Raw genomic sequence first — 26107 nt, forward strand, 5'->3', positions numbered from 1 at the left:
ACTCTAGAAAACTGCAGCAGTAAAAGGTCTTTACACATGAACAAAGTCCCCATTTGCTTGCTGCGGCATATTCAGAAATCTGAGTGGTACTTTTGCTTGTTTTTGTTCTAGTTACTTGTTAACTTCAGCAAATATGCATATGATGTGACTTAATCTTTTATTGATGTAACTCTTGTTAATCAGTGGCTTATGGCGGTAATAAAGACATATTCTGAATTTCCATAATCAAGGCTGAACAATTTACTGGATGGCAAAATTATGAACGTGCTGTGACTTTCTAAAAATATGTTCTGTCTCCACTCCATTGCTGGCTAGAACAGGCAAATACCAACTCTCCTCCCAGTGCACCGACACAGAGCTTGGGCCTCTCCCCTCCTCCAACACTTTCAGAGCCTCAGGTTTGTGTGCCAGCACTCGAAACGTGCCCAATGGATCCTCTTTTACAGTGAGATTATCTGGAGGTGCTAGAAATATGGTTTGGAAGAGTGAGGCCTTAACCAAGAACTGGACGGTGAGCAGAGCCAAGATGAAATGATTTGTAGCTGTGGCATTCTGTTAATTACAGGAAAGAATCTGGCCACCAGGTGTGAAGTTTTCTCAGTGTAGCTGTATGTCAAGCGAATAAAGCCCATACCATGCTCTACCACCACAGCAATCCGCCAAACAGTTTTCTAATTTATCAGGATTGTGACTCCAGGGAAAGGGTTGAAAAATGTAATGAACCTGACCCTCAGCTGAACAACCATCTTGTGTGTGGCTGCTACAAGCAGTGTGTAGACCCCGGATATGCAAGCACCAAGAATTTGCACTTGCTGAGGTTTGTTCCATCCCCAGCATTGTGATGCACGGTTCTGATCATATTGCCACAAAACATTATTTTCCATTATACTACTTGTCTCTGATGGAAATGTTTGTGCAGAAAAATAACTGATCATAGGAATAGGAAAGGGTGGAGCTTGTTGAGGGTCACAGAGCAGATTGTCATTTGGCAGAATGCCTAATCTGCAGATTTCTCAAACAAACACCAAGGCCTATCTTGACCATAGAGTCTTAATCTCACCAGACACTGCCCTCAAGGAAGCTGTAGTGCAGATGAATATGTCAGCCATCTCTTTTCAGAGTGTGAATTTGTTGAGATGGTCTTGAAAGGTTCACAGTAGTCTTTGTCAAGGTTCATTCTGAACAGCCAGACAACACAGCGTGGAGTCACAACACAACATTCTGTGCTTTGCTTGCTGTTTCCAAGGACACATTGAGCCAAACATTGACCGCGCCCGGAAGATTACAACTCTGAAAGGTGAGCTTGGTCTGCACAAAACATGTCTGGTCTGCCAGGAGCTGTCCACAATGGAGGACCATGTGCTGCAGTACACACTAACGATTGGAATAGGCACCACAAACAGTTTAGTACCTTCCCATTATTGTACATAGAGGAGATGGAATCCATTTAATAAACCTGTAGAATTGTTTACTCGTGAAATGTAAGAAAAGAGACCATAAGTTTGTAGTGAGAGAGGAAAGGTTTAAAGAAGACCTGATAAAATCTGAATTTTCTACAATGCTCTGCTTTGACTGTGGAAGGTGACACCGTGACAAGGTGACATTAACTATTGTGTTAAATATTGCAAATTTCATGAATAGGATACATTTGTGAAAGATAACCAATGTGAACATACTAGTTTCTCCAGCAAAGATTTCTTCAATTTGAAGAAAAATTATCTGCATACAGATTGTTTTAAGCAAATTTGTGCCCAATTGGCTTCCCACCCTGTGATCTAATCTTCTGGACCAGCATACAATGTGGGATCTTGTCAAAAGCTCTCCTCAATCCTCTTGGTCACCTCTTCAAAATCTTTAACTACATTTGAGAGATATGATTTCCCATGCAGAAAACCATATTGACTAAACCTTATCAGTTACGGTGTCATAAAGTCAAATAGCATGGAAACAGGGCCAATTTACCCAAGTCGGCCAAGATGCCCCATCTACACAAGACCTACCTGCCCGCATTTGGCCCACTAAAACTAAGGATTGCCCCAATTTAGGACTTTTAACTTGGGGGACTGTTCCTATCATTTTCTATAACTATTTAAAAACTAATAGAATTATCGTAACTGGTCTCCTGCAATTTCTTCTCTAGCTTCTCACAACGTCCTCGTGTATATCCGAGAGGTTGGACAAACTTGAATTGTTTTCTCTGGATCATCCGAGACTAAGAGGAAACCTTTTAGAAGGATATAAAATTCTATTTATTTTTCCCCAGGGTGGAAATGGCACTAGACTAGAGGGCATTGCTTTCAGGTCAATATACAGGGCACGTTTCACAGAGAGTGGTGGGCGCTGTGGAAGATGCTGCCAGGAATGGTGGTGGAGGTAGATACGACAGTGGTGTTTAAGAGGCTTTTAGATAGACAAATGAATATGGAGGGAATGAGGGATATGGGGTCACATGCAGGCAGAGGAGATTAGTTTAGCTTAACATCATGTTTGGCACAGATGTTGTGGGCCAAAGTGTATGTTCCTATGCGGCATCCTCCTATGTTCTATGCTGGACATACTCAGCGGGTCTGTGGAGGGATATGGACAGATGATATTTCCAGTCAAGACTCTTCTGACTGAAAAATAATTTTTCGTCTGAAGAAGGATCCCGACCTGAAACGATGTCTGTCCATTTCCTTCCACAGATACTGCCTAACCCGCTGAGTTCCCTCAGCACTTTGTTTTTGCCTACATCAATATTTTAATCAGTTATGACCACAGCAGTGACAGCTTTGTGAAGATACACAGGGTGTTTACCAGATCATCCTTGTTTAATAATTAAACCTTGTACAAGCTAGAAGAAGCATTTTTACAACCGTTTTTTGGTGGAGGCTTATAAGGTACGGTTCTCTGCGGGTTATTCCTGGCAGTGTCCTTCATTGTGAAGATGTTGTTTCTGCTTCTGCTTATTGTTTCCAATCCTTCAGTGGCTGCAGGGTCTGGAGCCGTAGCAGCGGGTCAGCTCTGTTCCAAAGGTATGTCACACTCTACTGGAACTCCACTTTTTGTGAATTTAGAGGTTTGATACTTTTATCAATGTAATTAAATTATACATTGTGGTAACTAATCATATCATTTTACTATTGGTGTCACTTAATTTCAGATTTTTTAACCTAATTACGTTATGCAATTTCAAATCAGATTTTAAATCCCAATCAGAAATGACTTAAAGTCAGAATTATACAGACTTGGCATATGTTGGCTGCTCCTCACTTAGCAAAATGAACACTGGAAAGACATAACACTATTTGTGAATGTACGATGAGCCAATTCGACTTGAAATGTCACCTATCTATGCCATCCAGAGATGCTCCCTGACCCGCTGAGTTACTCCAGCACTTTGTGTTTTATTTGTAAACCAGTTTCTGCAGTTCCTTGTGTCTCCAATCTTCTGTAGTACTATATGGAAAATCAGGCTAAATCTGAGGATTGAGATTTCAATTCACAAGTTCATGAGTCAGACAAGAATACTGTCAGCTGAAGAGTATTGAGCGATACATTGTAAATGTATTCAGCAATGCAGGGAATCGTTTGGACAAACATTTGCTTTTCTGTGTGAGTTTAATTTTTTTTAAATTATCATTTATTTCAGATTCAGCTGATGCTTTTAAAGTGCGAATCAGTCTGATGACAGCTCTTGGAGATGAGGCTGTAAGTTCATCCTTATTGGAGATGTATGTGATAACGTGTAGTAATCAAGGGTAATTTTAATCTGAATATAGAGAGGGAAAACAAAATGACTGCTAACAATGTAGAGGATGAATTCCTGGAATATACCCAAGATGATCTTCTCGTACACCAACATTGGAACAGACTATTTTAGATTATACTCTGCAATGAGAAACACTAAGTTAATGATCTAGTTGCAACAGTGCTCCAAGGAAAGAGTGATCATAATTCAAATTCAAAAGTAAGTTAGTTTCAACCTGAAGCTAGATTCTCAATCCAAACAAAGTGAATGATGAAAGTATGAGGGCAAGTTGGTTGGGAAGACTGGGTAACTAAATTGAAGAGTGTGCTGCAACATTGAACATTTCAGCACACGAACAGGCCATTTGGCCCACAATGTCTGTGCTGAACATGATGCCAATACCAACTCTTATCAGCCTGCACATAATCTATATCCTTCTATTCCCTGCATATCTATGTCCATCTAAAAATCTCTTAAATAGCGCTATTGTATCTCCCTCCACCACCACTCCTGGCAGCTTGTTCCAGGCACACTACCCTTTGTGTAAAAACTGGCCCACACATCTCCTTTAAACTGTCCCCCTCTCAACTTAAAGTTATGCCCTCTAGTATTTCCACCCTTGGATAAAGGTTTTGACTGTCTACCCTGTATATATAATTTTATATACTACAATCAGGTCTCCCCTCAATCTCCGGTGAACCAGGAAAAACAATCCAAGTCTGTCCAGCTTCTCCCTGTAGCTAATCCAGGCATCACTGGTAATCCTCCTCTGCACCCTCTCCAAAGACTCCTCTAATGGGGTGACTAGATCTCATAGGTTGATAATTTTTTGGGACCCTGGAGGGCTGTGGAGTGTCAGTCAGATTAATGGCTTTCTAGAAGAACCATGGTATGTGGTGATAGGATAGAAATGTGTTGCTGCAGAATGATCTTGCTAAATGGTGGACAGGTACAAGGGTGACTTCTGCCACTATTTCTTACCTTCTTATTATAGTTCATTGGATAAATAGGGAGGGAATAATTTATCCGGTGAGGCCCAGAGCTTCAGAACTAAGCTATGGATCTAAGGGCTATGTTAGGAAGCTGTTTACATGCAAAGAGAAGTGGACATCTGAAATGCTCCCCTCAAAAGCAGTACGAAACCTAAGGATCAACTGAGAACATCAGAACTGAAATGGTTAAATCATTGTTAGGCATGGACATTCATAGTTATGAAACACAGGCAAGTGGATGGAATTAAGATACACTTCAATGTATCTTAAAGGCAAAACAGATAGAGACTGCCCCTCCTACATAAGTGATGATTGATAAAGGTTTAGCAGAACTTCATTGCTCTATGTATAATCCCAGGAATCCAGGACATGTTTACATATTCAGCCACATATCTTTTTGGACTTAAATTTAGATGCCAGGCAGCTCTGCACTGGGTAACTGATTGTGAGATTGTTGAATATTTTCGGTGATCGTTGGAAAAACATTAACCTCATCATAGCGTCCAATGGAAACAATTCCAGTGAGAGTCTTCCAGCTCTGTTGATCCGGCACATTTTATGCACTACAAGGTTTTTAACCATAATCACTGAAGCAGCAAAGGTGATAATCCTGTGAGGCAATCTCTGTCCTACACGAAGCAGTGCTGAATATGTTAAACATTACTACTTGTGTTTGCTTTTGGAAAGCTGAGATGAGGAGTTAGAGACCTTAAAGCTGGCCTGATGGTTTTATTTCTTGTTCAATGACAGTATGATTGGGATGAGAGCGAACAATTCTACTTTCAAGCAACAGTAGCATATGGTATGAGAAAATCAACGAACAAACCATTTAAGTGAGTATTTCATGAAGTGAATCATGGGGCCATGCTTTGATTCTTCTCCTATTACATCTCAGTATCATAACGGAGGCATACAGTTAATTGTTAACAACTAACATATAACGTAATTATTTTTTTGAGACTCAGTTGAAATTCACTTTACAGACTGCTGGAGGACCACAGCAGGTCAGGCAGCATTTGTGCAGTAAATGGGATGACCATGGTTTAAGTCGTAACCCTTCTTTAGTTTAGTTTAGTTTAGTTTAGTTTAACCTGGAGGAAAACGTCTTCAAAATGCTCATACTTTAAGGAGTTTTTACAGTGGAGTAGTAAAGTGGAGACAAAATGAAGTCAAGATCCCTGCATTTGTACTCTCTTGTATCTCCAGAAATTCAAGTTAGTTTACTAACCAGCAAGATGGCGTCGTAGTGTAGACATTCTTTTGCATGCTGGTTCCAGAAGAGGATCTTCTATCATCCATTCCAATTTTCCACTCTTTTAAATCTCTACTCCAATTAAATCTATCACGATTTCTAACAATACTAACAATAAATTATCTTTAATTTTCTTCCAGGTCGGCCCTTGCACTCTTTATCTGCACAAGTTTCTCTATAACTGTAATGCTATATTACTATATTCTGCACTCTGGAATTTGTTTCTTTGGGCTACCTGTTTTACATGTGCATGGACACAAAAAGCTGGAGTAACTCAGCAGGACAGGCAGCATCTCTGGAGAGAAGGAATGGGTGACCCTCTTCAGACTCAACCCAAAACATCACCCATTCCTTCTTCCAGAGATGCTGTCTGTCCCGCTGAGTTACTCCAGCTTTTTGTGTCTATCTTCGGTTTAAACCAGCATCTGCAGTTCCTTCCTACACATACTTGTGTATGGCTTGATTATATTCATGAAAAGTAGTGTATGACCAAATAATATGCATACAATTTTTAAAATTGTATCTTGGTACATTTGCAAATGATGAGCTGATGCCAATAACCATGTGGAGCTCCTAATACTAGTCCCTAAGATTGGGAGTGGTTAATATTAGTTCCCGGGGATGCTGTCGGATCATTATCCATCATTGAGTCTGATTGAAATAAATCCCAGGGAGAGGGTGTGATTGATATCAGTGCTTGGAAAGTGGGTGTGATTAATATCAATCCTTCTGGAGTGAACTTGGTTGCTATCAGTCCCTGGGGAGTGACTGTGGTTGATATCAGTCCCAAGGCAAAGAGTGTGGTTAATATCAGTCCCTGGGGAGTGTCTGTGATTAATATCAATCCCTGCACATCGAGTATGTGTATGTGTATGTGACAAATAAATTTGACTTGACTTGACTTGAGGGTTGAGTGTGCTCAATATGTCTCTGGAGGATTGATGTAATCAATTCAGGCCTTCGGGAGTGTATGCAGTTGATATTGGACTTGGATGTCTGGGTGCTCTTTAAGCATTTGTTGGTGCCATTCCACATCAAATTTGGGTACAATCTCTCTCTATGTGATTTAATCATCTCTGTGGCTGATTTTGTTGATATTAGTCAGCACTCAACCTCCATCCAGGTCTGACCCTACTCTCTTTTGACTCTTCCTTCACATTTTTCCCATTCTGGTCTACGTTAATTGCTTGTATATGTTCATGAAATTACCCCAATGTCTGCAGGTGGCAGTGAGCAGTAACCTTTAACAGTGATTTACTTTCTCTAGAGAAGTTAAAAACTGTGACCAATTTTTGTGACTGATGGTTCCAAAACAACAGAAAAATTAAATGGGGGAATGGGATTGCTCTGAAAATCAATTCAATGGGCCAAATAGCCTCCCTCCATGTTATTAGCAAATATGATATAGGAAATGTCAATATAGTAACATCTGCCTAGGATGCTCTGTTCTTTACAGGCCACTCAAGATTTTAGCCTTATAGCTTTCAAAATGCTTGGTTTCTGTAACAATAATGTTTGGAGCATCTACATTCTAAAATGTGTCATGAATATTATCATATATTCTATTACGAGGGAATAAAGTTCATTTGTTTTATGATAACGATTCCAAAAATACTCTACTTTAGCTGTAAACCAGTTGCAGATTGCCTTAAACTCTGCTATAAAAATATTTAAGAGTGTCATTCTGTTTTCTGACATAAAGTACATTAAGTAATAGGGAGGAAAATAACTGCAGATGCTGGTACAAATCGAAGGTATCACAAAGTGCTGGAGTAACTCAGCAGGTCAGGCAGCATCTAGGAGAGAGGGAATAGGTGACGTTTCGGGTCGAGACCCTGAAGAAGGGTCTCGACCCGAAACATCACCCATTCCCTCTGTCCTAGATGCTACCTGACCTGCTGAGTTACTCCAGCATTTTGTGATACCTTTAAGTATTAGGTAAGTATATTTCTCCTGTATATACCTTACTTATTTCTTGCAAGACCTGGTAATGTTCTGGATTCCTCAGGAAGCTGGTAGTTCTTCTCAAGTCTCTCTCAACTTGAATAGGTAGGGTTCTGTATTATACAGATTCTTTTCAAAAAAGATTGTACCTTCTCAAGAGTCCGAGCAAGTCCTAATCCAGTGAAGAAATGAAGATATACCCAAAGTCATCTCTGTATGTGTTAGACCTGATAAAGCCCCAGAAGTTAATTATTGTCTATGAATTATTGACAAGTATTGATTTAGAATCAATGAACAGAACAGGAATTAGGTTGAAGGGAATCAAGGCTAAGAGTGATGTGAGCGCTGGGTGCTAAGGTAGCAGCAGTGAAGGATCTGTTGATTTTAAGAGAAAATGCATATTGTAAGAGTGATAAATGTGGCAGGGTAGAAAAGTATTTTTATATGTTACCTCTGCTGTCATTTGGGTGAGCTGGTCACCAGGTAACAGAGGACCTGCACGTAATTAAAATAGCATTAATGCTTCCAGAGACACGTGTAAACTTGGCCAATAAATGCGGATTTATATGTACGATGTCATGCATAGTTTAGTTTAATTGAGATATACAGTGTGGAAATAGGCCCTTTGGCACACCGAGTCCATGCCGACCAACGATCACCCGTTCACGCTAGTTTTATCCAACACACCAGGGACAATTTATTGTAGCCAATTAACCTACAAACCTGCACATCTTTGGAATGTGGGAGGAAACCAGCGGACCCGGAGAAAACCCACAAAGTCATAGGGAGAACATACAAACTCTGTACAAACAGTATCCATAGTCAGGACTGAACCCAGGTTTCTGGCGCTGTAAGGCAGCAACTCGACCACTGCGCCACTGTGCCACACTGGCACTGCAGAGTGCAATTTTTACACCTTCAGAATTGCAAATCTCAGTGTTGTCTGAACAACGTTCCAGATCAAAATATTTCTTGCAGTTTACTTTCCCAATGCATAATATTCTAATATTTCTATTACATGCATCTTTTAGTATAAATGCATATGAAGCCAACAGGAACACGAGTTACAATGTGCCTTAAATATTTTATATTCTCAATGCATATCTGCAAATTATTTCTCTGGCCAGTCTTGAGTTATAGTTTCTGTTTAAGTAAATAGGCCAAAACAAACAATTTTAGTTAAATAGGGAGAAAGCATGTTGAAGTTATGCCCATTGCTGTTTTTATAGTGTGTCCGATGTGCACATATGTGAGGAAACAAAAAGGATCTCATTTTATTTTGTGGTGACAGATCCACATACAGCATTGAAACCTCTTCCCAAGACACATGTGGAAAAAGCAATCAGGTAGGCTTTACACTGTTTGTACACTACATATCACTTATTTATGATTAATCAGCTTAATCTTTGATTTAACATTTTGTTTTGGTCATTTCAGAATGGTCAGAGCCAGATTTAATAATGCCTTTTCTCTGGATGACCAAACACTGGAGTTTATTGGTATCGAACCCACCTTAGCTCCAGCCTGGGAGCAACCTGTCACTGTGTGGCTGATCATTTTTGGTATCATCATGGGCTTGATAGTATTTGGTTTAATTATGATAATTGTGACCGGCCAACGAGAAAAAATGAGGTCAGTATTTCAAAGCATATATTTACCTCTTCCATCCAGGATCAAACAGTTGGGGAATGAGGGGGATTTATGAAGGAGTTTCTCCCCAGGTTAAATGATGAAAGCAGAGTCCTTGTGAACCATCTGTTGAAGATACAAATGTACTGAACCGCATCTCTTGCTTTTTTTATTTTCGTAGAGGAATTCAAGTGAAAATGAACTGTGCATTGTGCACAGTTCTAGTTGCTCCATTGCTGGAAGGGTGTGGAATAGGGGGGGGGGGGGGGGTTTAGAATATGAGGTACTCTCCCCCCTCTCTTCCCTGTGTCCCATCTAGGTCCATACAAAATTAGGTAGCTGACTAACAACATTTCTCTTTTTTCCCCTCTCTTCCCTTTGCCCCACCTGGATGCACACCCATTTCTCGCACTATCCCACTCCCATTTCCCCTTCCCAGAGTCCCCTTCCACCTACATCCATTCCTCTAACTTCACATTTCATGTCTCTTCTCTCCTTATTCGCAGAAATTTGTTTTCATCTTTGGCCATCGTCCAACTATCCACCTGTCACTTGCCTGGCTTTGTCCCAACCCCACCTCCCCTCCAGCTTTTCCTCCCTACTACAATCAATCTGAAGAAGGATCGCGACCTGAAACGTTGCCATGTCCTCCAGGGATGCTACCTGGCATGCTGAGTTACTCCACCACTTTGTGTCTTGTTCCAGAGCCGAAGGTTGAGGGGAGACCTAATAGAAGTATATAAAATTATAATAGGCATAGATAGAGATTACCAGGATGGAATTGTCAAATACTAGGGGGAATAGCTTTAAGGTGAGAGGGCAAAGTTTAATGGAGATATGCGGGGCACATTTTTAGCGGTGAGTGCCTGAAACACATGCTGCCAAGGATGGTGGAGGAAGATACGCCATTGATGTTTAAAAGGCTTTTAGGTAAACACCTGTATATGCACCGTAGGGAGGAATATGGATATTGTGCAGAGGAGATTACGGTAATTTAACCTGCTATCATGTCTGGCACAGATATTGTGGCCCGAAGAACCTGTTCCTGTGCTGTACTGTTCGATGCAATATAAGCTGAGCGAACAGTGCCTCAAACCTGCTCCATCAATTAAACCAAAGGCTGATCTTGTGCTTCTGCTCTGCCTTCCTATCCCCAAATTTTCTGATTTACTTAAAACCCCAAAAGCAATCCATCTCAACTTTGAATGCATTTATTTCACAAAATGCTGGAGTAACTCAGCAAGTCAGGCAGCATCTCAGGAGAGAAGGAATGGGTGACTTTTCGGGTCGAGACCCGTCTTCAGACCCGAAACGTCACCCATTCCTTCTCCCCTGAGATGCTGCCTGACCTGCTGAGTTACTCCAGCATTTTGTGAAATAAATACCTTCGATTTGTACCAGCATCTGCAGTTATTTTCTAACACTCAACTTTGAATGCGGTCAACAACCCATCATTCTTAGCCCTCTGGGGTAGAAAATTCTAAAGATTTGTAGCCCTCTGTGAAAATAAATTTCTATTGATGTAACACAGAAATAGGCTCTTCAACTCACCGTGTCTATGCAAACCAAGTTGCCATACTGGGCTTGTCCCAATTGCCTGCATTTAGCCCAAAGCCCTCTAAACAGTTCCAAACCTGTTCCTACCCTCTCCAAGTATCTTTTAAAAGTCTTATTATATCTGCTTCCATGGATTTCTCTGGCACTTCATTCTAGGTATGGACTGCCCTCAGCATGAAAAAGTTTTCCTGAGGTCTCTCTTAAAAAGCTCCCATCTCATCAAGTCATTGCCCTCTAGTTTTAGAATCTTCTCTCCTGAGAAAAAGACTATGAGCATTCACTATATCCATGCCCCTCATGATATAGTACACATCAATAAGGTCACCCCTCAGCCTCCTATACTCCAAAGAAAATAATCCCAGCCTATCCAACTTCTCCTTAGAACTCAAGCCTGCAAGCCCAGGTAACATGCTGGTGAATCTCTTCTGCACTCTTTCCCACTTCATGGCATCCTTCCTGTGGTTAGCTGACCAGAACTGCACACAATACTCCAAGTACCACAACTAGTATCCAGATGTTAACTCCCACGACTTCACTGGGAGTCAGTCTCCTGACATGATCCCCAGGCTTACCAATCACCAAACCTTTGACTCCCCCCCCGTCCTACCTCGTCCCACCATCCCTGTATTGTTCTCCCCTGCAAGTCCAAGACCCAGCTGTAACCTCATTCTCATGCTCACTGCACTGGTGAAGGGAGTGAGGGAGCGGCGTTTCTCTGTAAGGTCTATTTAGTAAGCATTGTGCACAACTGAGCTTCACAGTGGCCCCACATCCAGAATTGTCCACCTGCCTTGCAATGACAATGTACCTCTGGAGTTGGGAGGAAATTCTAAGCAATCCTGTTTCTGTATTTCCTACAAAAATGGTTTACATTTTCTTCAAACAGCGCATTTCAATCTTTAGCACCATCTCCAGACTGACATGATGTTAGGTTTCATCATGAAACTGTTTTGCCTCAGCTATTACTTCAGTCCTATGTTTTATTTACATGCAACAGCCCTTGGGATGCTCTGATCCCATACCCTCTTAGTCAAGAAATGAGAATGTTAACAACTGTCAGAGGCAGCCGATGTTCTGACTGTTTCTGCTTCAATCATGGTGTTGCGATCACCATTTTTCAGTCCAATCTGGTTAGAAACGAAACAAACCAAATTGAAGCCAATTTCATTCTTTAACATTTTTTTCTTGCAAAAGTCACTGCACACTTGAAATTTCACAAGCAGTAAAGTTGCTCCAGTATCTTTTAGTTGACCACTAGACCAAGTGGACCAGTTGGGTCCAAACCTCTCCTGCATTGGTGCAGCACCCTCTCCTCCCCCACTCCGTCTCCCCTCTCCCCCCTACCACCCTTCTCCCTTCCTCCCTCTTCCCCTCTCCCCCCACTCCCCTCCCCTCTCCACCCCTCCCCCTCCCCTCTTCCCCACTCGCCCCTCCACTCTTCCCCCTCCCCCTCCCTTGTCCCCCCACCCTCACCCTCTCCTCCCCCCCCCCTCCCTTCCCCTCCCTCCCCCCTCTCTCCCTCCTCCCCTCTCCCCCCCACTCCCCCTCCCCCTCCCCTCCCCATCTCCTCCCTCCCCTCCTCTCCCCTCCCCCCTCCCCCTCCTCCTCCCTTCCCTCCCCCTCCCTCCCCCCTCCCCCACTTCCCTCCCCCCACTCCATCCCCCTCCATCCCCCTTATCCTCCCTCCTTCCCCCCTCCCTCCCTAGGAGATAGATTTAAACTTAAAAATGTGAATAACTTTAAAAATATAACACCGATTTCAATGAAACTTCTTCCATTAGCACCAAAGGGTCGACGATGAGTAAGGTGGGCCTAAAATTGTCGCGCTATCATGTACCGTTTTGGCTGTAGTTCAGGAACAAGCAAACAAACAAATGAGAGTTTTAGTAAATAGTCTGTTGGCGTTTAAGATTTTGCAGAAAGCAGTTCTCGTATTCTATGCTTTTTCTAAGTACTTATTCAAAGAATTGTTGAGGGGCATGGATTCACTACCGAAAGGGGAAAGGCTAGTGGTAATCAGGAGGAAGCTTCCTTGCCTATGTTTGTCCTAATGCCATAAGACTTTGTGGAGTCTTGAAACAATGTAAAGGACTCCAATCCCATGGAGGTCCTGCCCTCCACTGGCTCAGTATGTACCCAAGGATTTGATAAAGGACTCTAGCTCAAAATATAACTATCACTATGTCAAGTTGCTGCTTAAATCTTTCATATTTGTATCTTCCAGGATTTATGCAGTTGGCATTGAGAGTTGACCATGATTTACTGCAATACGATGCCTGGGTGGATGATAGATGACCCGGGGTTCTTAATTTTCGCAGCGGTTTGAACTTTCAGTTTAAATTATTTCCTTGACATTTCAGATTTCCACAAGCCACTGTTTGCACTGCTGGCACAAATGCTAATTCCATGGTTTTTATTATGGCTGCACCTTTGTGTTTATGTCATTAACATTCACGCAAGTGGAATTTGTATCATAGCTTTTATTGGACATGCAATCAGTGGGTCCAATGTTCAAAAGCAAATGTTTGACACAAAAAATCAGTGCTAGTATTCAACAAGAAATCATTTGTTTACTATTTCTAAAAGAAATTATCAATCTCAATTTGAAATTGAGCAACTGGCTTCTGGCAAACTGCATTTGTTCAATAATTATAAACCATTAGCACGATGAATAAAGCAGATGATGAAAGAACCACAGAATGATCTAACAACAAAAACAACTTGCATTTACGCAGTAACCTTTACCACAGCAAAGCATTCCAAGCGCTACATAAGAGCAATATGAAACAAAATAATACTAAACAGAGGTACATTTAAAGGGTAAATGATCCGAAACTTGGTCAAAGGTTGATTTTAAAGGAGGAATAAGACAGAGAATCAATGAGTCAGAAATTTATGGAATAGAAGGAAGACACGTTACAATCATGCTAACATAGTCTTATGTCTCTTATAAAAGTTAACCCCCCGGCATATCTTTCCTGCCTCAACTCCCAATTGTCCTGATGAAATCACAACAGGAAATAAATTAAAGAAGCGTTTTTTAAATTAGGTTTGACGACAAATCCTACATTGGAATTACGTTTTAAACTGAATTCAAATAAAAGCAATGAATCTGAGTTGGAGAGAGTTTATTCAAAACACGCATATCACAGATATTTTCTCTAATGTACCTTTGCTGTTGTAGGAAAGCAAAAGCTGCAGAAAAAGAAGAAGAAAACGAAGAAGCAGATTTCAAAGGGGCAGAGAATGGAATCCACTGCAGAACACTGGGAGGGAGTGAAGGATGTCAAAATGAAGCATTCCACCTGGATGATGATAGCTTCACAACACTATAAAGTCAGCTCTGCCCTACCATCCTTGCAGGCCATTGCAGCCTTAAGTACTTTAATGGTAGAATTAACTCAGTAAGTAAGTGTTATTAAAATTAAACACTAACCCTTAAATTAATTCAGTTTTACTTTTATTTTCATTTTTAGAGAGTACATTTGCTTTGTGTTGAATGAAGATAGATGTAAAGCAATGTTAAACATTGCAGCAAATCTGTAATTGCTAAATTGTGTCTAAAGTTGGAGTCTTGCTTATCTTTCTTTATTATGCTGAATATTGATCACTTAAGAGAAGATTAATCTGGTTCATGGTGAAGTATTCTTGCTTTCATAGGTCGGGACATTGAGTGTGAGTGTCAGGAAGTCATGATGCAGCTTTATCAGACTTTGGTTAGACTGCACTTGAAGTATCGCGTGCAGTTCTATTACAGGAAGGATGTGAAGGCTTTGGAGAGGATGCAGAGGAGGTTTACTAAAATTATATCTGGATTAAAGGGTTTAGTTAAAGGGAGAGGTTGGAAAGATTTGGATTGTTTTCTCTGGAATGCCAGAGGTTGCAGGGAGACCAAGTATGTAAAATTATGAGGCATACAGTAGATAGGATAGACAGTCAGAATCTCATTCCCAGGATGGAAAAATAAAATACTAAAGGGCATAGTTTTAAGTTGAGAGTGGTAACGTTTAATGGAGATATGCGGGGCAAGTTTTTTTACACAGAGGGTGTTGAGTGTCTGGAATGCACTGCTGGGGTTGGTGGTTGAGGCAGATACAAGAGTGGCATTCAAAAGACTTTTAGATAGGCGCATGGATATGCAGAAAATGGAGGGATATGGGTTATGTGCAGGCAGATAAGAGTTGGTTTTGGCATCAGGCTCAGCACAGACATTGTGAGCCTAAGGACCTGCTTTTGTGCTGTACTGTTCTACGTTCTATGTTTTGTGTTCTAAATTGACTTTGCAATTAAACCATGCCAGCTCAACTTCAAGCAGTTGTCTCTGTCAATCTATTTTTCCAGGTTTAATTTTTGTGTTTTTTCACTTCAAGTATACTTTTAATTAAAAGACTATAATAATTAAACATACTTTATAATTATTTTATATTATTTTGGCATATATGTAATGGTAAATTTCAAATAATATTAAAAAAAATAAAGAAAAAATGTAAAATAATAGGCTTGTAGGTTAATTGGCTTGGTATAATTGTAAATTGTCCCTAGTGTGTGTGGGATAGTGTTAATGTGTGGGGATAGTGTTAATGTGTGGGGATCGTTGGCTGGGCGGACTCTGGGGGCCGTAGGGCCTGTTTCTGCGCTGTATCTCTAAACTAAACTAAAGTAAACTCCATTTCAGTCACCAACATGTTTTAACCCTTGCATTACATTCCACCCCGGAGTTGTCTGTCTACAGCATGCATATAACTGTGTTACGATACAATACGATCATTACTGAGTGATTATACAGCTAGCTCTTCTATCTTCCTAATCTACAAATCTTGCAATGGGATAACATATGTACTTTTTAAGTTGTCATCTAAAAATATAAAGAACAATATATTGTAATATGCATATAATACAAAAAAGCGTAATAATCACGTGAAATAATGCAATCCAAGGATGAACTTCAATATTAATTCCCCAGTTCCACATTTGATCTTCAAGCACACTTTCCTTTTCCGCAGAGAGCGTTCCACCCACAACTCCCTGGTTACGTATTTATTTCTCTAACTTCAAGTAAGCCTTGCATCCCTTTTCTTTCCGACCCTCCCCCACCCTAGTCTTCGTACTAGTTTCACTGTCGGCCTGCTGAGTTTCACTGTTTGTCTTCATTCGTTATCACCTTCCCCACAGCCAACCATGGACCATTGTGGGCTCCATCTTTCTTTGATCATCATTGCTGGCTTTGATCTGTCTTTTTACAAATGTTTCATTCATTTGTTCTATGTAAAAAACATAGAAACATAGAAAATAGGTGCAGGAGTAGGCCATTCGGCCCTTTGAGCCAGCACTGCCATTCAATATGATCATGGTTGATCATCCAGAATCAGTACCCTGTTCCTTCTTTCCCCCCATAACCCTTGATTCCGTTAGCCCTAAGAGCTATATCTCTCCCTTGAAAACATCCAGTGAATTGGCCTCCACTGCCTTCTGTGGCAGAGAAATCCACAGATTCACAACTCTCTGGCTGAAAAGGTTTTCCTCATCTCAGTCCTAAGTGGCCTACCCCTTATTCTTAAACTGTGATCCCTTGTTCTGGACTCCCCCAACATGGGGAACCTTTTAATATCTCTTGGTTTCTTTTCCCCTGATTGTCAGTTGAAGAAGGATCTCGACCCGAAATTCTCAGTTGAAGAAGGGTCTCTCACCTATTCCTTTTCTACAGAGATGCTGCCTGACCTGCTGAGTTACTGTAGCTTTTTGTGTCTATCTTCTTAAAGAAACACTGCCTCTTTCTCACAAAGTAGTTCAAATTTACTTCACATAGAGGAACAGAATCATTCAGTCACATCCTATTCTGTCTGGAGTAGGGGATTAATTTGACTTTCTCCCAGTACAGATTTAATAAACAAGTAACAACCTTTGTACTCACTCACTTCATGCATTTTCACTTCACTTTGTGTAAATCAAAATTAATTCACAAATTGCCACACCACATGCAACATTCACTGACCATTCACACTTTATACTACTTTCATGAGTCACTCTTCATGGGTTAAATGGTTAACAAAACAAGAACACCATCATACAACTTTAAGGAAGCATTTAGACTTAAAAACTTTAAAACATATATTGTTGTAAGTTGTTGATCGCACACAAGTAAATATTCAACGTTTAAAATATGATACCCCACATCAATTAAAACTCCAACAATTTCTAAGCCTCACATTCCAAACTCTAATCCACAATAGGACGGATTATGAAACCTATTTGGAGCACAGATGTGGGTTTAATGACCCACATTACCACAGATGAAGCAACAGCTTTGGGTACTGTACTTGAAGTTTTCCCACAAACGCTATCTTGCTGTATGGGTAAAATCTTAAGAGATTGGACAGGCTAGATGCAGTAAAATATTTTCCGTTGTTGGGGAGTCCAGAACCAGGGGTCACAGTTTAAGAATAAGGGGTAGGCCATTTAGGACTGAGATGAGGAAAATCTTCTTCACCCAGAGAGTTGTGAATCTGTGGAATTCTCTGCCACCGAAGGCAGTGGAGGCCAATTCACTGGATGCTTTCAAGAGAGAGTTAGATTGAGCTCTTAGGGCTAACGGAATCAAGGGATATGGGGAGAAAGCAGGAATGGGGTACTTATTTTAGATGATCAGCCATGATCATATTGAATGGCGGCGCTGGCTCGAAGGGCCGAATGGCCTACTCCTTCACCTATTTTCTAGGTTTTTACGTCTATGAAACCTATTTGTGCACAGATGTGGGTTTAATGAACAACATTATCACAGCTGAAGCAGTAGCTTTGGGTACTGTAATTTGAACTTTGCCCCCAAACACTGTCCTTCTGTATGGGTGAAGGTATACTGCGCTGAAATATTTCCCTTCTGTCACCTCTCTGGTGCTCTCTAACCTTGACCTTCACTTCTCCACACGATGCCCTTTACACTTCTCCCTATCCACCACAAAGTTATCAGAACATGTGCACTCGTTTCCAGATGTTACTCCAGTGATAGGGTTACTCCTGATTGAGCTCTGGAGCCCTGGCCCAGCCCTAGTCCAAGGGGTAGCTGAGGCACCACAATTCATTAATCTCTTTCAGGTCATGTAGAACCGTACCACAGTAGGTGTAAAGTGCTTCACTTCTACATTATTTGCATTTTTATTTCTTACCAAATATAAACATTTCTTTCCTAACGGGCCACCATTTGTTTGTGAGAAGATAGACACAAAATGCTGGAGTGCTCAGCACTTCAGGCAGCATCCCTGGAGAAAAGGAATAGGTGGCATTTCGGGTCGAGATCCTTCTTCAGACTGAGAGTCAGGGAAGAGGAAACAAATGGAATGATAAGGTACAAAACAAATCAAAGCCGGCACCGATGACTCAAGAAAGGTGGAGCCCACACTGGTCCATTGTTGGCTGTGAAAGAGGTAATAATGGAGGGATACAAACAATGAAACTAACAAGAAGACTAGGGTGGGGGTGGAACGGAGAGGGAGGGAATGCAAGGGTTACTTGAAATTTGAGAAATCAATATTCACACCATTGGATTGAAGCTGCCCAAGCAAAATATGAGGTGCCGTTCCTCCAAATAGAACTGGCTTCTTGTGCCATGCATCAAGGCTGGGTTCTGATTCCCAATCCGTAGCCATGATAGCAACCTCTCAGGGTGTAAATGATCCAATCCCAGAGATAATGTGTTCCTTTGCTGCTGTGAATCAATGCCACAATGAGCGGATTTCTACTAAAGGGACCCAATATATCTTCTTTCATTCTCATTTATGGTGATCTGGCTTGTACCCTTATCCTACAGTCAGGTGAGTCAAGGAGCAAAGGCTGTTTGCTGTTTCTTTCTGGCTCATAACTCTTGTAATTCTGTGGCACCATAATGCCGGACAGTGGTTTCTGTCATCTCGGTCTGAGCATCCAGCTGAAAGGTGAAAACAGAGAAAATGCAGATTGAAAAAAGTGCAAGGTAACAATGAGGTAGATTGGGAGCTGCTTAGATTAATAGAGACCTGTTTAATAGTCTGACAACAGTATGGAAAAAGCTGTTCTTCAATCTGACGATACGTGTTTTCTACCATTTATATATTTTGCCGGATGAGAGAGGAGAGGAAGGGGAAATTACTCGGATGTAAGTAGACCTTGATTATGTTGGCCGCTTTCTCAATCAATCTAGATAGAGTCAATGGGGGGCGGTTGGTTTGTGTGATGGTCTAGGCTACGTCCACAACTCTCTGCAATTTCTTCTGGTCATGGGCAGAGCAGTTGCTAAACCATGTTAAATGGAATCCCCATAGGATGATTTCTGTGGTGCATCTGTAGAAATTGGTAAGAGTTATTGGATCCATGGCAAATTTCCTTTGCTGAAGTGGAGACGATGTTTCTGTCGGGGCTGTTGGAAGTAGTGACGTTGGTGTGGTTTCTTGGCCATAGCGTCAATGTGGATGGACCAAGGCAAATTCTTGATGATACTTTTGCCTTGGAGTCTGAAGCTGTCGACCATCTCTGCATCAGCAATTGAAGCAGTCTGGCGAAAGTATACCACCCCACTTCCTGAAATCAGTGACTAGCTCCTTCATTTTGATGACATTGAGGGAGAGGCGTCATGACACCATGTTACTAAGCTCTCCATCTCCTTCCTTGACATGATTTTTTGTCTGTCTTGCAGATATCCTAACTCATAGCAACTTTTAGATCACCATTAAATGGTTACGCTGCAATCCATAAATGGGTTAATTACATCAGGCTTATCTCATCAGCACTTGGTTACCACACAGCAGCTTGAGGGCACATTGGAACCGATTACTTTCTGTGCCTTTACTTCTTGTTCAAAGGCCATTGTGATACGGGCTGATTAGGCAAATTGTACTTGGGCAGATTAGGCTCAGTTGGGAATATTCAACTGGTGGAGACGATGTTTCTGCCAGGACTGCTGGTTCTGAGCCTTGCTGCAGTTGCATTCTCCCAGTCACCAGAGAAAGAGGCCAGGGAGTTTCTGGTGAACTTTGGTACAGATGCTGTGCCATTGGTCTACAAATCTTCACTGGCAGCATGGGACTACAATGTAAATATTACTGATGAAAATGCAGAAAACATGGTGAGTACTCTAACAAAAATTGTCTTAACACTTTGAAATGTTTAATTTAACATAATCTTTTATATATATATATGGAAGAGGCAGGTTTGGGAGGTTTCATGCATTAAGTGTGAAGGAACTTTGACACCTACAGTCCTCGTTGTGCTGCGTTTGTCCCCTCTTTGCTAAAGGCACTAAATCATGCCAGGCTAGCAAGTGTAGATCAAGAAATGGTCCTTCTTTAGTGAAAGCAGGAGTAAGTCATTTAGCCCTCCAAGATTGTGCTGCAAGATCATGGTGGATCCTCTAAGTCAATAACATTTGGGCAGAAGAGTGAGACAGTGGATAATATTCCTGCCCCAGAGCTCCGGAGACCTTGGTTCAATGCTGGCCTCTGGCGTTGTCTTTGTGGATTTTGCACAATCTCCCTATAACTTCTAGAGTTTCATCTGGGTGTTCCGGTTTCCTCCCACCAGATTCAAGAACAGCTACTTCCCTGCTGTTATCAGACTTTTGAACAGGCCTCTCGTATGCAAAGGATGTATTCCAATATCCCAATTTACCTCACTCAGGCCCTTGAATCTTTTTTAAATCGGCATTTTCTCTGTAGCTGTAACAATATATTTTACACTCTATTTATTTTGTCTTTTGCATCACTTGTGGTATTCATGTATAGTATGATGGCACTTATTGTCATCAGATTTGCTTGGCTAGCAAATCTTTTCTCTGCATCTGTATATAAAGCTTTTCTTTGTATCTCGGTACACATGAAAATAATAAACCAATATCAATTCCAATGCCAAAGTCGTGCAGGTTGATAGGTTAATTGGTAAACAAAAGGACACAAATTGGTTTAGTAACTCAGCGGGTCAGGCAGCATCCCTCGAAAATATGGATAGGTGATGTTTTGGCTCGAGATCCTTCTTTGGACTGATTGTAGGGGGAGAGACGAAAGATGGAAAGGGGAGAGACAGGCAAAGCATGGCAGGTGATAGGTCAACATTGGTGAGGGGGGGGGGGGGTGGGGTTGATAGGCAAATGGTAAGGGGGCAGGAGGTTTGTGAGAGGTTACATAAAATGAGAACATTCAATGTTCATACTGTTGTATGCTACCCAAGTGGACTGTTCCTCCAGTTTGCATGTGGCCTCGCTCTGAAAATGGAGGAGGCCCAGGACAGAAAGATCAGTGTTGGAATGGGAAGAGGAGTTAAAATGGTGAGCAACCAGGAGGTCCAGTAAGCCTTGTTGAAAATATAGGTGGATGGCAGATGAATAGGGGGAGAGTGGATGAGGGTACAAGGGGATGTGTAAATGAATACTGGTATTCACTGGGATTGAGGTGAATTAAAGGGCCTGTTTCTGTGCTTGATGATTTTATGACCACATCTTGCCCTCTCTCCATACCACTTATGCCTTCTGTCAAGAACTTTATCTATTTCCTTGCTAATTATGTACAGCAACATGCCTTCCACAGCCATCTGTGGGCAAGAACTCTACAGGTTTACCCTCCTCTGAGCGATGAAGCATCATATATTAAGTCCCTCGTCCAAATCTTTGGCATATATTGTGCAAAGATAGGCCCTAGCATTGATGGTGGTGAAATCTCACTAGTCACTGCCTGCCACCTAGAAAAAAGCCCCATTTATTTCTAGCCCGTCAACCAATTCTCCATCCCCTATCTCACTTGCTCTAAACTCTTATGTGGGACTTTAGCAAAGACCTTTTGAAAATCCAAAAGTACGAGAAACACTGTTCCCCCTTACCCATACCCCATCTTCTGCTAGGTTCTTCAAACACGATTCCCCTTTCATAATCGGTGACGCAGTGGTAGAGTTGCTGCCTTACAGCAGTTGCAGCTCCAGAGACCCGGGTTCGATCACGACTAAGGGTGCCTGTCTGTACGGAGTTTGTACGTTCTCCCCGTGACCCTGTGGGTTTTCTCCGAGAGTGTAGTCCCTAGTGTGTGGGTGACTGGTAGAATCACAGGAGAGTTGATGAGAATGTGGGGATGAGTGGAAATTGGTGGTTGATGGCAAGTGTGGATTCTGTGTGCCGAAGACCTTTTTTTTCATGCTATATAATTGCATGACAATACTTTATCTACGCTGCCATTGATCCTTTGTAATAAGAGCATCATTTTGCTAACCTTGTGGAACTTGGTCAAACACTTTTTGTAAGTCCACATGTGGACAACAACAACATTTCATCATTAACCTTTACTGCCAGCTCTCATTTCACTTTTAGTCAATCTAATTTATTCACACACTTCACCAAGTTTCCATTTTATTTTTTTCCCCCAGAGTATTTTTTCAGAGACCCATCATCTTTACTAAGTAAAATCCAAACTGCCGGAGTAACTCAGTGGGTCAGGCAACATCTGTGGAAGGAATGGACAGACAAATCAGGATCCTTCTTCAGAAGTCTGAGGAAGGGTCCTGACCAAACCGTCACCTGCCCATTTCCTTCCACAGATGCTGTCTGAACCGTTGAGCTCCTCCAGCAGTCTGATTGAGCAGTCTGTTCAATATTCCAGCATCTATGCCTCCAGTATCTGCGTCTCCATCATCCTTACTAAACCTTTGCTCGACTTAAGCATCAATATATTGATTACCTTAGTTTCCAACTGTGCAACACTCCTTTCGAGTGTACTGAAATAGAGTTTTTTAATTTCTTGCTTCCGTATCACACATGGAGCTTAAACCTGTGACCTTCTGACACAGAGATCAGAGTGCTATCCTCAGTCCATTATTGTCACAGCAACACCTTATCTGATTCTGGATGTTTTACGCACTGAATACCAACTGCTTGTTACAGCCTCTGTGTGCACCTGGGGGATGTAAAGTTAACATAAACGTTTTGGCCCAAAAGACCAGATTCTGTGCTTTAATATTTATCTATTCCCATATTCCAGGAGAATTGGGCTGGCAGGGTGATGTTAATGGCCATGTGTGAGAGAGATTGGGTAAAAGGGAAAAAGGGAGATAGGAATTAATAGGACACCTCTAAGGACTGGTATAGACATGATGCCACTGTAAACCTCTTTATCATAAGGAAATATAAGATATAGGTGGGGAAAGAAATAGAGGCAATGCTTGGGCTTCAGTGACTGGATCATAAACCGATTATACAATCCCTCCAATAAGCCCTGAAGCTTTTGGCTTGGTTACTAGGAAATTGATTAAGAGGCTACTGTGTCTGTTCCACCCGAAGATAGAAAAGACGGTGCCATCAGCAAAACATTGAACTGTCCTCAGCAAAATCAAATCTTTACAACATAATGAAGTGTTGTGTAACATCCATTTATGGAACATTGCAAAACAGTTGATGTCCCAGATTTGCAATGGACCATAAAAAATTACTAAATAACAATAAATTTTAAAACTGCAATAAATTGTTGGAAACATTCTGAGGAACGGAATCAAATTGTACATAATGAGGCAGGAACTAGTTAGGAATACACCAGTCAGGCAAGTCTAACTGATTGGATTACATTTCTGAAGTGGTAACCAAATGGCTGATGAGGGTAGTGCAGCTGATGTAATCCACATGGACCATAGCATGGCACAGGAAACTAGTCAAAAAACTAGGAGCCCAAGGGAGCTAGAGAAATTTGGCAAATCAGATCCAAAATTTGCTTGGTAATAGGAGGCAGAGGGTAATGGTGCAGGGTTGGTTTTCTGATTTGAAACCTATAACCAGTGGTGTACCGGAGGGAGCTGTGCTGGGACCCTGACTGTGTTATACATTAATAATCTGGATGTGAATGTGGGACATATGATTGCCAAATTTGCAAATAACACTAAAATTGGTGATATTGAATGAGATTGATGAGATGTTATGATAAGTAGAGAAATGATGGATGGGATTTAAAACAAATAAGGATGTAATGTATAACGGTAGGACATACACTATGAATAGGACAATACACTAGGACGTACACAATCTAATTGGAAGTGTAAGGTAAATGCAACAATTGTCATGTGATTGACACAGTGGTGCGAGTCAGGCCAGTAAATACCAGCAACTTGAATATCGTTGTGGAGCAACTTATGGTCAGAATATCACACGGACGGATACGATGTAAACACCTTGTATCGTGAGTTCCTTGTTGTTAGAATAAACAGGAACCAGAAGTGCTCAGCAAGTCAGATATCTTCTATGGAGGGAGGAACCGAGGAATTACAATCAATCACGATCATACTTTATTAGCCAAGTATATTTTGCAGCATAAGAGGAATTTAATTTGCCATACAGCTAGTGGTAGGAACGGCAGTTTAAAAAGAGCGCCAATAGGGCACTGTTAATCAGTCTGAAAAGGTCGGGAAGTTGGAGAGAGGACGACCGCTGGCTGAAAGTAAGTACCTGCTAATAGTGGTAGGAACGGCAGTTTAAAAAGAGCGCCAATAGGGCACTGTTAATCAGTCTGTAAAGGTCGGGAAGTTGGAGAGAGGACGACCGTTGGCTGTAAGTGAGTGGGAATTACAGTGTAATAAGTCAGTCAGAAGAGAATACGTGGATTGGTTGATCATTTAAATGAGAAGTCTGGTAAATTGGACAATCAGGCAATTTAATTGGTGATATAAGCAAGACTTGCAAAAGGGTGCAGCCCTGTTCGGGGGCAGCCCAGTGAGAAAAGTGCCCAGTGAGAAAAGTGCCCAGTGAGAAAAGTGCCCAGTGAGAAAAGTGCCCAGTGAGAAAAGTGCCCAGTGAGAAAAGTGCCCAGTGAGAAAAGTGCCCAGTGAGAAAAGTGCCCAGTGAGAAAAGTGCCCAGTGAGAAAAGTGCCCAGTGAGAAAAGTGCCCAGTGAGAAAAGTGCCCAGTGAGAAAAGTGCCCAGTGAGAAAAGTGCCCAGTGAGAAAAGTGCCCAGTAGAAAATTGGTTGACAGACAGAAAGCAGAGTGGGGATAAATGGGTCCCTTTCGGAATGGCAGGCAGTGACCAGTGGGGTACCGCAAGGTTCGGTGCTGGGACCCCAGCTATTTACGATATACATTAATGACTTAGACGAAGGGATTAAAAGTACCATTAGCAAATTTGCAGATGATACTAAGCTGGGGGGTAGTGTGAATTGTGAGGAAGATGCAATAAGGCTGCAGGGTGACTTGGACAGGTTGTGTGAGTGGGCGGATACATGGCAGATGCAGTTTAATGTAGATAAGTGTGAGGTTATTCACTTTGGAAGTAAGAATAGAAAGGCAGATTATTATCTGAATGGTGTCAAGTTAGGAGGAGGGGGAGTTCAACGAGATCTGGGTGTCCTAGTGCATCAGTCAATGAAAGGAAGCATGCAGGTACAGCAGGCAGTGAAGAAAGCCAATGGAATGTTGGCCTTCGTAACAAGAGGAGTTGAGTATAGGAGCAAAGAGGTCCTTCTACAGTTGTACCGGGCCCTGGTGAGACCGCACCTGGAGTACTGTGTGCAGTTTTGGTCTCCAAATTTGAGGAAGGATATTCTTGCTATGGAGGGTGTGCAGCGTAGGTTCACTAGGTTAATTCCCGGAATGGCGGGACTGTCGTATGTTGAAAGGCTGGAGCGATTGGGCTTGTATACATTGGAATTTAGAAGGATGAGGGGGGATCTTATTGGAACATATAAGATAATTAGGGGATTGGACACATTAGAGGCAGGAAACATGTTCCCAATGTTGGGGGAGTCCAGAACAAGGGGCCACAGTTTAAGAATAAGGGGTAGGCCATTTAGAACGGAGATGAGGAAGAACTTTTTCAGTCAGAGAGTGGTGAAGGTGTGGAATTCTCTGCCTCAGAAGGCAGTGGAGGCCAGTTCGTTGGATGCTTTCAAGAGAGAGCTGGATAGAGCTCTTAAGGATAGCGGAGTGAGGGAGTATGGGGAGAAGGCAGGAACGGGGTACTGATTGAGAGTGATCAGCCATGATCGCATTGAATGGCGGTGCTGGCTCGAAGGGCTTAATGGCC

General features: G+C 41.8%; 2 protein-coding genes across 2 annotated transcripts in view; both read left to right on the forward strand.

Moving 5' to 3' along the window:
• The first annotated feature begins 993 nt into the window (after window positions 1–993).
• On the forward strand, window positions 994–15316 carry cltrn (collectrin, amino acid transport regulator). Its single transcript, XM_078409343.1, is given in 9 exon segments — window positions 994–1044; window positions 1047–1142; window positions 1145–1275; window positions 3501–3523; window positions 3632–3690; window positions 5473–5555; window positions 9148–9264; window positions 9356–9550; window positions 14289–15316. Coding segments are annotated over 9 exon segments (906 nt in total). The 3' UTR covers window positions 14440–15316.
• A 4696-nt stretch (window positions 15317–20012) lies between these two features.
• ace2 (angiotensin I converting enzyme 2) overlaps window positions 20013–26107 on the forward strand; it is a 60258-nt gene continuing 54163 nt past the window's right edge. The window contains exon 1 of the mRNA XM_078408718.1: window positions 20013–20195. Coding sequence (XP_078264844.1) covers window positions 20013–20195 — 183 coding nt within the window. The remainder of the gene's footprint in view (window positions 20196–26107) is intronic.

Source organism: Rhinoraja longicauda, chromosome 12 (assembly GCF_053455715.1).
Source record: "Rhinoraja longicauda isolate Sanriku21f chromosome 12, sRhiLon1.1, whole genome shotgun sequence".
NCBI lineage: Eukaryota > Metazoa > Chordata > Chondrichthyes > Rajiformes > Arhynchobatidae > Rhinoraja > Rhinoraja longicauda.